This window comes from Mixophyes fleayi, chromosome 9, assembly GCF_038048845.1.
Source record: "Mixophyes fleayi isolate aMixFle1 chromosome 9, aMixFle1.hap1, whole genome shotgun sequence".
Classification (NCBI taxonomy): domain Eukaryota; kingdom Metazoa; phylum Chordata; class Amphibia; order Anura; family Limnodynastidae; genus Mixophyes; species Mixophyes fleayi.
This window is the reverse complement of record NC_134410.1, coordinates 105,683,374-105,695,553: the sequence shown is the minus strand read 5'-3', so window position 1 is coordinate 105,695,553 and position 12,180 is coordinate 105,683,374. Positions and strand designations below refer to the sequence as shown.

Sequence of the window (12,180 nt, the reverse complement as noted above, 5' to 3'; positions counted from 1 at the left end):
AATTTCTGGTTACAGGACTTTTTTGGGCTACACCCACTTTGTGAAACTCATTCCCTGGCTTATAAAATTCCTCAGCCACCATCTTAACCTCCCTAGAGTACCATATTACCATCCTTTACACTGTTCAAGCAAAACAACAACCCTCTGAGCCACTGACCAACTGGTGGTAGTCATTTTTGCAAATGAATACAGCATCGGTATATACACTTGCCTGGATTGTTGCTTGTCAATCTTTTATGAAGTCTGTATTTGCTTCATGTCGCAATTACACCATACACTCTCTTCATGTCACTCAATCTCCTAGAGGAATTAATTCATTTGCAAACTCGTACCCTTCCTTGAGCAACACTGCTGTGTAACTGGATAACATACCCCACTAAACGTTTTAAATCTTAGCAGTCTGGCTGTACACATATGCAAAATGTAGCACCTAACCTCATGTATCAGACTCCCATTGTCCTACAGATTGTAAGCTTGTGAGCAGGGCCCTCTTACCCCTGTATCTGTCTGTATTACCCAGTATGGTTTAATTACTGTGTTTGCTCCCAATTGTAAAGTGCTATGAAATATGCTCGGACTATATAAAATTTTGATGATTTCTGGCTCTAAATATGGAACGTTGCTTTACAGTTTGATGGACAGCTGAAGCGGTCTTAAGATTTAAATAATGCAGGGCACTGGATTAGGAAAGTGGGAAATTAGATGCAAGAGTTAGATAAGTTCACTCTTGTTGTATCCAGTGTCTTCTCTAGGAGTAAATATAACCTAATATATATCTCCCTCTACTGAAGGAGAAACTATGTTTTTTGCTTTAGGAAGAATTTGCTTATGTGAGAAAGTGCAATGGCAGCGAGATAAATAGATGTGCTTGAGGTCCTGTAGCGTTGCTCCACTGCGCACATCGGATATATCAATATTGACATGCTTACAAGGCTTAAGTTGGCACTAGTATAATACATTTCTTTTCTGTAAACGACACCTGAAACATTCATTGGCTGCAGACATGTTCACAGGTCTACTAAATCTGTAAGAAAGGCATATTTGTACACAGATCACTCTACAATGCCAACATATTGAGAATGAATACAATATATATATATATATATATATATATATATATATATATATATATATATATATATATATATATATATCTCTTCTCAAGTGTGACAGAAAATCTAAGAAAATAAAATACAAATCAGACGGATTTTAAATAAAGACACCATGTATCCCTGTCAGTTTTTATTTCATATGAATAATTAAAAAGATATATATTTTACAGCAAAGCATGGCTAGGAAATAGACTTCATGTCAGTATTTAGTGACCCTGGAACCGCTGAAGATTTGCTCTCCGAGAATGGCTTACTTGCAAAGGATTCTGGGGGGAATTAACAACCCAAGGGACACTATTCTGTAACACTAATTATGTTTTCCTAAGATAAACGCAACAGAAGACTGAAATATATTATGAATAGCTAAAACCTGAAGTTGTAAATTCCCACTAAGGTCACTGGATTTTGGTGAACGTATTTAAATTGTATCCCTATCCCACCACACACACAGTGGAGTCAGCCATTGGGTAAGCTTAGCCAACATTTATGAGAATGTAGCTTATAAAACTCACTGGTAACATTAATGAGGCACAAAGAATAAAGTTTATCAATGTACAAGTAACATCAATGAGGGTCAATGCCTCAGTAATATTACTACTTCCTGGGGAACTGGTAAGATACATTTGAAAGTCTGCCTCCACTTTGGGAACCATTAAACCCCACACCTCACATTGTTTGGAGTGTGGCCTGGCGGAATACTCCAGTGTCGAGTTTGGTGGGCTTGAGCCCTGTTTAAAGCAATATGACAGCAATCTTTTCACCAATAGTGCTATGAAGTTCACAATAAATTAGATTCCAGTTTCCACATTTAATAGTCTTGAAGAAAAAAACATGAATATAGTAGACCAAGAATATATAAATAGATTTATTATTTTCAGCCACACTTAAAAATCTGTGGCATTGCAGTGTTCCATAATTTGAATGGCTTATGTGACTGTTGTGCTGACAACTAAATTTGTACCCATAATTATTTGCTGCATTAAGTCACTAACCTGAAGTAGGCACTGTTTATCAGACAAATACTTGCAGCCTGTTGAGTGGGAAACTTTCAAGAAAAAAAAAATATAGTGTATCAAACCAAATAAATAAATTCAATACCTACTAATTAGCGTAGGAAAAAAGGAAGAAGAAAAGTAAGGGATAGGAGAAGAATCCTGGACTGTAAATAAAGTTATTCTTGCCCAAAAAGTGTTCATAGACTAGTATCTAGCTAATAAAAGCTAATTTGTGAGGTCAGAAGCCAGCCAGTCATACTTTCAGATGGTAGTAGTGATATATTTATGGTAAGCTACAGGATAGTACACTATAGTACTTTTGATTAAACTGCTGTAACTTAACTCCACTTGGTCATGAGGAAATGTTGTCATTGTATGTTAAAGCAGAAAATATATACGTTTTTAAAAGAAAATCCACCCCAAAAATTATTTTGCATAATTAAAATCATAATTTTGAGTAGTGCAACTTAAATTCATTCTTGAAATATTGACTTCTGCTTGAAAAACAGCGAGTGATAACTTTATAGTCCAACTACAGCTAGAGAGCCACGTGAATCCTATCCCTGGGTTAAAAGACCACTATACCTAAAACACAAGCTTGTCAAGGGGACAGCATTTATAGTAATTTGCACACGTACTGTAAATATGTAACTAGTTCGGGGACCTGTCAGAACTTCAGATATTTGTAAAAAGATAATATTTATCAGAACAGGTTTCCTACAGAGAGTGTATTACAGAAGAGAGCAGAGAGGCCCCCCAAAGCCTCTTCTGGAGTACTACAAAAGCCAGTTTGTACTCCGCTAGCTATAGATTGTACATCTGTCATACATCCTAAGCTCTGTCGTTATACAAAAAAACTATGTACTGTGTAATTATACACATACATACATATTGTACACAAGTTGCAAGATGTCAATCTATCAACTTATATTTTGGACCATGTGATCTAAATCTAAATGTAACAAAGCAAACCAAAAACGGACACCTTATGACCATTTGTTTCAGAGCAGAAGTCCTTGGAAAGGGATCAGTAAACTAGCTGTCATCCAGCGTTTCCTACTGTTTTGAAAAATGTAAAGTGTATCTGTCCCTTACACCCAGTGGAGATGGTCATTTTGTGGGCTGGACTCATATTTTCCTCGGTGATATCACCGATTCTAAATTAATTGCTAGGCTACACCTTCAAGATTACTGGTCCAAACCACAAAACGGCCGCTTCCTCCACGTGTAGATGACCAGTACATAAAGCATCGTTGATCTGAAGACAGATATGCCACCACTTGGGGAAAAGAGAGACAGATTTATAAATGCAAGATTATGGAGGGAAGTGGCTGTAACAAAAAAAAAAACCCACATACCCTCTCTCTATATAATTTTTGGCAAAACATGAGTGTACACCGCATCCCTTTAAAATATGAGCATAGTAGCATCCATTATTGAGCACCGAGACACTTCACTCCCCCCTGCAGGCAGCAAAGTGGGATGTGTTTTTTTCGCCACTAATTCCTAGAGCTAATTTTATTAGACTACAAAGAAAACCCTGTGATGATTTGTGTTAACTTCCTTTTTTTTTTTAAATCTAAAAATGCTGAAATGTGGTCCCTTTTTTGCATTTCTAAACCTAAACAAAATCAAACCAAAAAAAAAATTACAAGCTTGCCAAATAAAATGTAATTTTCTGTTTAGTAGAGTTCATTTAAAATGATGCAGCATTAGAAGGGGAAGGAGTGTTAAAAAAATGAATATAAGCACATGTTTAATTATTCCACCCCTCTCAAACAGGGAACATCTGTTAACACCTTTAACTCTAAGTGAAGGAGGTCTGCAACCCAGTGCTCCACAATGTACTTCAGGCCCCTCAGGTAACAGAAAAGTTAAACAACCTCCTCCCCCTCTGTACAGTTATGATAGAAGGAGAAAGGTCACTGCTGTCAGTCACTTCCTGTTTTAATAACGTGATGACTTTTATTTGCGATCGTCAATGGTTTTTATAAACTCCACTGCTGCGGTGAACTGCATCCACCAGTAGGACTCCTCTCCGGATAGTCGGTTTGAATAGAAATTATTGATGTATTGCACAGTAGATAGGAGGAAGGGTGGGTTGGCCTGGAAAAGTGAAACATTAAGTTTTAAAGCGACGTCATGAATAATAAAAAAATATATATATAAACAACAAGACGTCTTGTCAAGCAGAAAAATACAACAGAGAGATCGTTTTAAATGGGAACAAATTAATTATAACTTTAGTAGGAGTGAAGATGGTCACTGAAAGTCGAATGAGCTATTTATTTTTTTTTAACAGTATGGCATAGGTTATTTTTCTTGACCCTTACCTTAATAAGCACAAACACCAGTACAGGGACAAAATCGTCAGCTCCTGGGACGGAGTACTCGTTGGCGAGACTTAGAAGGTTCATAATTGTAGAACACATGCGCAGAATACATTGTACTTTGTCCCTGGGGGTTTTGTATGCACTAATAGTGCGGATCTCTGCCTGAGCAGAAGGCCACGGAGCCTCCCTCAAGTAAACCTAATGGAAAAACAAAGCACAAGTAGACATGCTTTTACTCTAATGCTACTACTGTACTTGGAATAACCTAATGCACATCTACCCCTTCCTACCTCCCCCTGCTACAGGTAACACAGGTAATAGAGCAGTGATGGCTAACCTGTGACACTCCAGGTGTTGTGAAACTACAAGCCCCAGCATGCTTTGCCAGTAGATAACTAGCTGAAAGCTGGCAGAGCATGCTGGGACTTGTAGTTTCGCAAATACCTGGAGTGTCACAGGTTAGCCAAAATTACAGTTGCAATAAAATAAATAAAATATTTTCTTTCCTCATCTGCCCATATAAATAAAATCATTGTTTAGTGGTTACTCTTTACCATCAGGTAACCAAGAGGATGGTTGGAAAATAAACAGATCATATTCCCTACCCTTCCTCCATTCATGTAAATATGACTTAATCCTCAATTCCCACCTTAATCTCCTACCATACTCTTTCCTTCCCCAATCTATTTCTCATATACTTATAAAAACAGCCAGCAGTGCCTCAACCTCTGTCCTTTTATTCTTCTCTAATTATATCTCTCATATTATAGACTTTCCTATAACCATTGAATTCTCTGACAGGTCCACTGGATAATGCTTTCTACATTTATCACTATATTAAATTGTATTTGACTGGATTCACAGATCAATTTTATAGTTTATTTTGGAATGTTTTAGCAACTGCTGTTACAATTAACTTCTGACTCACACAGTAAAGGTGTGCAGCACTCCGGGTCATTCTTTTCAAAGATTAATAGTATTCAGCAAACAATGTTATCCAAACTTAAAATAATCCTGCAATCAAGGACACCTGTAAATGCAATGTCTAATAAACTAGCTATCAGCACTTGGCTTAGCTTTGTGTACTGACCTCGGGGATCTGGAGAGCTCTGTGATTGGCTGTCACCACTTTGGACAATCTTTGGATGTGTTCATACAACACTCTGTTGGAGTGGAAAGAAAAAAAAAAAAAAAAAAAAAAAAGAGAGAGAGAGAGAGACATAGCCAATGTAAGTGCTTAATGTGGCTTTACAAGACAAGACAAGGCTAAATGATGTAAGAACCCTCCAATCCCTTTCCTCACTTTTTAAAAGGAATACTAAACCTAACATACAAGTTGATGTGATACTGAAATTAATCTAGTAAACCTTAAAAAAGGGTAACACTACCCAAAACTTATTGTTTCTCAACAAGTGATGGTTTTGCAATTTTCTGTAACTCCTGATATATCACCATCATCAGATATTTATATAGCGCCACTAATTCCTCAGTCCCTGCCACCATTTGAGCTTACAGTCTAGAGAGAGACTAGGGTCAATTTAATAGCATTCAATTAACCTACTAGTATGTTTTTGGGACCTACTAGTATGTGGGAGGAAACCGGATCACTTGGGAGGAAACCTAAGCAAACACGGTTAGAACATAAAACTCCACACAGATAAGGCCATGGTCAGGAACTCATGACCACAGTGCTGTAAGGCAGAAGTGCTAACCACTAAGCCACCGTGCTGCCCTATATGAAACAGGACTTCTGCCTGAAGCTGCCTAGTGATATCAGTTTTGTTGCTGCAATTTGACAGATGTGCTGTGAATAACCAACCTTTCTAAGCAGAGACTGTAATCATGGAAACAACCAGTGCTGTCCACAGTGTGCTTTCATGGTTACATATGTTGCTACGAAAGGTCAGTTATCCCCGGCATATCTGCCAGATTGCAGCCAGAGTGCTCGGGGTTTCAGCAGATGATTTCAGGTTCCAGGAGCTGTAGTGGCCACCATAATGTTTTTAGTTTGGGAAAATAATTTACAGTTGGCATTACCACTTAACAAATGTTCACACACCCTCAAGAAAAAAAAGCTATACTAGACATGTATGTAACCTTTTTGCAATTGCCCTCTCTCTCTTACTTTGGAAAAGCTTCTGAAACTTTTACATATATTTGTGTTACAGCTATCTATTTTATATATTGTAACCTGCATTTTAAGTTGAAAAGTCTTTTACTTTTTATCCACCTCTAAGCCTTACAGCAGGCCTGTCCAACCTGCGGCCCTCCAGATGTTGTGAAACTACAAGTTCCAGCATGCCCTTCCAGCTATCAACAGCTTATCTACTGGCAAAGCATGCTGGGGGCTTGTAGTTTCACAACACCTGGAAGGCCGCAGGTTGGACAGACCTGCCTTACAGCCTTCTGCCCTCCCAGCTGTCACTCACTTCTCCTATCTGCCTCCTTTTCCCTCCAACTCACTGGTCACGTAGTACGTCTGCATCCTGATTGGGGTAGAAGGCCAGTTTAAAAATGCGGTTCATCACACTTCGCTCAATTGCGATTTGGGCATCCTGAAGCTGCTCCTCACTGGCATTTTGCCAAATCACATCTTGGGCCATAGCGCCATACAGGGACTGCAAGAACTCCTCTACCTGCGCAGTTTTGTCATCAGCAGCCGTCAACTTCTGGAAATCTAAGGGGGGGGGGAAAATAAAATAGCAATCCTAGTTAAATCTGGCTATGCCAAACATTACTGTCTACTTGTTAACTCCATCATGATCAAGTTATAAAAATAATAACCAGGTGTCCTGAGGCTTAATTGTATTTACTGCAACAAATAAATACAGACCTTCTTTTAGCCAATTGTGTATTATGTGTTTACGGCATGCAGCACTTTGATTTGCACACTATTAGAAGTTTCCTATAACCCCAATGCTCACCTACACAGAGACTGTGAACCTCATGTACCAAGCAGGAGCGCCATCTTGTGGAGAATCTGAAATCTCTACCCTTCAAATATACAGCACAGCATGGAATGTGATGTCAGGCTAACATTATGGGACCCGAGGCTCTGAATTGTCCTTTACTTTATTTTTCTTAGCTTTTGGTGTTTTTATATGTAAAAACTCATGAAATCCAAATGTAAACAGGCATAAAAAGAAAAATTATTTTGGTGAATTGTTTAAAATGCTGGAAATATGAAGTGCTTCAGACAGCGTGACAGATATGAAAAAATAAATGAGAGTCTATGAAGACTCAAATATCTCCAGTATTTACCCCAATGACTGATTTGCAATGTAGGCTTTAGAAACTAAAACAGGGTCCTATGAATATGAAGACGTCCTATGGGACAGCAACACAAAATTCAACATTAAAACACAAAATTACATATTAAACACATATAAACAAACTCACCTTGAAAGAACTCCAGAATCTTCTTCTCTTTGCTCTCAAGCAGCAACCGAACACAGACCGTGGTGAAATAACGTGTGGAAACTTCTTTATCGCGCAGAACTCTTTGCAGTAATCGTTCAAGGTGAGCCTGTGTGCTTTGTAACCCTTGGCGACACCTTGTTAAATATGCAATATAGGAGGATCTTTTCCTACAATAATCAGCAGAAAATCATGAAATCCATTTGGAACATGTTTTATGATAAAGACAAGTAATCACAACACTGATACAATATGAATAGCAATCAAAGCATGCATAGATCAAAATGTAAAAGCTCTTTTATAGAAGACTACTTGCAATTTAGATTTAAAGGTCCTTTTAACTAATTGTGATTTAATTTTGCTAAGGAACGCTTTCCAACTGAGATGCCATGCTTCAAGTGGGTGGAATGTGTTTACTGGGATCCAACCAGTCTCCCATACCTGTAATCCTCTGCTATGGATGCAAGGATCTTGCTACAAGTACGACTGTCAAAGCGGCTCACACAGCGCATGGTCTCCTGAATCTGAGCCATGAGGTTCTTGTCTTGTAGATTGATGGCCTCAGCCAGCTGAACTTTCAGAAAGCATACAATCTCATTCTCTACAAAGACAATGAAAAGGATGAGTAGAAAATAGATTTAAAGTAACTTTACAACTGGATTCATCATCATCAATTTATATAGCGCCACTAATTCCACAGTGCTGTACAGAGAACTCACTCACATCAGTCCCTGCCCCATTGGAGCTTACAGTCTAAATTCCCTAATATAGACACACACACACACAGACATATACATACAGACAGAGAGGTAGAGACTAGGGTCAATTTTTGATAGCAGCCAATTAACCCACCAGTATGTTTTTGGAGTGTGGGAGGAAACCGGAGCACCCGGAGGAAACCCACGCAAACACAGGGAGAACATACAAACTCCACACAGATAAGGCCATGGTCGGGAATCGAAGTCATGACCCCAGTGCCGCGAAGCACAAGTGCTAACCACTAGGCCACTGTGCTGCCCAGTGTATGTATACATATGGATTACCATACATTCGCTTATACAGGTAAAAGAGAAAAGCTCCAACTTCATAGTTTTAGCCTAAACCTGCTTTACATTAATACAGTTTGCAACTGGGCAGTATTTTCCAACATGAAGTCTTTTCAAAATCAAGAACAAACCTGCAGATGTGGAGAAACAACCATACACTACATTCATAAGATACATCTATGACTTATGTGCAAGAGTCAGATGCTCTATCCCCCCTCCCTCCCAACATATGAGATCACCAAGAGCAGATAGTCACTTTAATAGCACTGTACCACAGTTTAATACGCAACACCAGAAACACTGAGGGCTTGTTCATATTGTTGGATTTTGATTCAGTTTTTAAAACACCAATGTCTAAGTGCTATGTTCAATTAAATATTGAATAGTGTCATTTAGTCTCAAGATCATTCTTGGGGAGGGGGGGTACCATAACATGATGAAACTCATACACACCTGTATGAGCAAACCATTATTCCCCTCAACAGAATTTTTTTTCTAGGGGTTTACCTTCGGGATCATTATGATCTGGCAGACCGTTCCGCGTAGAGTGGGAAAGCATTGGGAACGCAACTGAATCTGCAGAGCACAGTGCCAATCGCAACTTCTTCTTTGCATCCCTGTAAATATAAGAATTTAAGGTGGGAAAAGACCAGATTCCAAAAATTATCAATTTCAATTCACATGGATTAAGACAAAATGTTAAAACCTGTGATATGAAGCTACTTTTGACTGACAATTTCTAAAGGAGAAACAGTTCTATTCCCAAAAAATAAATAAAAAGAGAAAAGCTTTAAAAAACATTTATACAGTTAACTATGATAAAATTTAAATAAAAAACCTTATATAAATGCACAAAAAGGAAAAAATGGGGGGATGGATCACTGAAGTTAACCTCAAAACCAAGTATGTAATTTCCAAGATAAACTTTCTTAGAAAATGTAAGAAAAAAAAATAAAAAAATGATATCAAATAGTTAAGTCCAATATTTTAAATCATTAAACGTGGCATTAAAAGAACAAATCCAAAAATGCTGTAGACATGGTTCACAAATCTTATTTAATGTTCCTTTGGTTATTTTTTCCTACTATTTTCTCTGATATTTATGTGTTTGGAAACCAGGCTAATTGGGTAGTTCAATACAGCAAACACACATATAAGGGGCGCTAATTAACCTAAAATGTCCGACCAAGATGCTGCTATCCAAGCAGGATCTGGACCTGCTAATGTAGATAAAACTAAATTCAGGTAAAAATTCAATACAGATAAATATAAATACTTCAGTGTAGACTGATATTGTATATAATAATAAATGGAGGCTGCACAACAGGTCAATAGTACTATTGCCTCTGATGAAACGGCAGCTACATGCCGAGAAACGCGTCAGGCAGATCACTCAGTGTACACTGAACATCCAGAGATTTGAAAACTCCTTACTCCATATACCCCGGGGTAGGACTGTTGTTTCCGGCTCCATTAGAGTGACTACAGGCTCAAACCTATGCTGTGAGCGGAGGATACTGAATCTAACACACAGGTCTGAAACCTTTTGCCTCTTTTAAACAGCCAATTGTTATAGGTCAGCCAGGATACTTGCGCTCACCTACGAGAATTTATATCTAAGAGCGGAGGAAATTGAGCCCGCTTTCAGGTTGATAATACATGCCTGTATACAACAACATAATAATCCCTGCCTGCTGAGACTTCTACACTCCCATATGAACCTTCAAGGAGAGTGATTATACGCATACAGCTGTGAGAAACAACTCGGAAGCTAGATAGATGCTGTCAGCATCATTCATTCACCTCATACGGTTTCTTGGAACCAGGGTGGACTATATATTGTGATACACCTAGAGTAAAGGACATCATCTATAGGTTGGCATCACCTGCTCAATTCACTGAAATACAGTGCTTTATGCCGGCTCAGACTTTCCAACTTCTATATGACAATTTGAGTATAGTGACTACATACATATAGCGATGTGAATCAATCTACAAGCCAGTCTGTTGCTATTGTTATTTTGAATTTACCCCATGTGGTTTTTCCAAACCTGGATGGGCTCCACACTGCGGTACTATTTTTGATATTAAGTGATGTCGTGACTTTCACTGAGTCATTTAATTTGACCTGTTGTGCAGCCTCCATTTATTATCATATACAATATCAGTGTACACTGAAGTATTTATATTTATCTGTATTGAATTTTTCTGTGTGACTATTAAAATAATTGTGCTGATCTGAGTTTTGCGCTATCATATATATTTTTATCTAATTGGGTAGTTTGTGGTTATGGTTCAACTGAGCTTCAGTAAGAACAGCTGAATAATGTTAAGATTTAAACAAAGAATATACAAATGTAAAACGGACAACAAAGAAAAAAAGTCCATTGCAGAATTATGTATATCTTCTTTAATTAAATGTTGTCAATGAAAAAGTGATCAGGCAGCATTGACTGCCATTACTTTTAGTTCCGTTTCTGCACACAAGAAACATAACCGGTTTACAAATACCTATAAGAGAAGGCAGAGTCTTGCGGATGAGCCGTCTGGCTGGCAGAATCTGGGAGGTCATCAGAGGTCATATTCTGCATCGCTTCATCCCTAGCAGAGTCATGGAGACTTTCTCCATCGCCAACCACATCTACATCACAGGATTGTCAGGGTTACAACACAGGAACAGAGGTAGTGAGGGTGAAACTATACAGTTTCATAAACTGTAACATGCTCTAGATTCTAACAGTTTTAATTTAATGGAAGGCAAAAAAAATAAACTAAAAACCACAGGAAACATGGAGATGCCAATTTCTCCTAAACAGTAGTAGTAGTAATAATAATAATAATAATAATAATAATAATAATATTAATTATTAAAAAAAACCCTCTTCCTTTCTCCAAAAATGGAATTCAAATATTTAGGTTCAAATCTGTAAATAAAGTCAGGTGATCCATGAAAGTAATCTGATTTCTTGAAGGTGGTCATGTAAATATTTCCTTAAAGCTAGTTATGTAGTAATTAAAGCAAAAGTTGCTTAGTGTGTACAAATCACTATCTATCTCTCAAAACATGACCTAAAACAAAAAAAAGTGAGAAATGTCTGATGACGGCGACTTTTCAGGAATCAAACGCTTGTTCTTATTTTTACCTGCTGCCTCGTAAGACCCAGCAGTGCCATCGCCCGGACTTGTTCTCTTCATGGCATTCCGGTACTTATCAAGAATGTCCTCCGCTGCCTGAGAATGAGAGCCCAGTCTGGATGCTGCATCATCTGAAAGGTCC

General features: G+C 38.0%; 1 protein-coding gene across 11 annotated transcripts in view; it reads right to left on the bottom strand.

Moving 5' to 3' along the window:
* Window positions 1–1,207: 1,207 nt before the first annotated feature.
* The window catches only part of GAPVD1 (GTPase activating protein and VPS9 domains 1), a 61,834-nt gene continuing 50,861 nt past the window's right edge, over window positions 1,208–12,180 (bottom strand). For 10 of the 11 annotated variants that reach the window (XM_075184801.1, XM_075184798.1, XM_075184802.1 and 7 more), the window contains 9 exons: window positions 12,047–12,169; window positions 11,415–11,544; window positions 9,411–9,520; window positions 8,299–8,458; window positions 7,840–8,027; window positions 6,904–7,117; window positions 5,531–5,603; window positions 4,441–4,638; window positions 1,208–4,213 (listed from right to left, as the gene is read on the bottom strand). In XM_075184801.1, the coding sequence (XP_075040902.1) occupies window positions 4,073–4,213; window positions 4,441–4,638; window positions 5,531–5,603; window positions 6,904–7,117; window positions 7,840–8,027; window positions 8,299–8,458; window positions 9,411–9,520; window positions 11,415–11,544; window positions 12,047–12,169 (1,337 nt within the window). In that variant the 3' untranslated portion in view covers window positions 1,208–4,072. Of the gene's footprint in view, window positions 4,214–4,440; window positions 4,639–5,530; window positions 5,604–6,869; window positions 7,118–7,839; window positions 8,028–8,298; window positions 8,459–9,410; window positions 9,521–11,414; window positions 11,545–12,046; window positions 12,170–12,180 lie in introns of those variants that run through there. The other variant, XM_075184810.1, reaches the window with a different exon arrangement.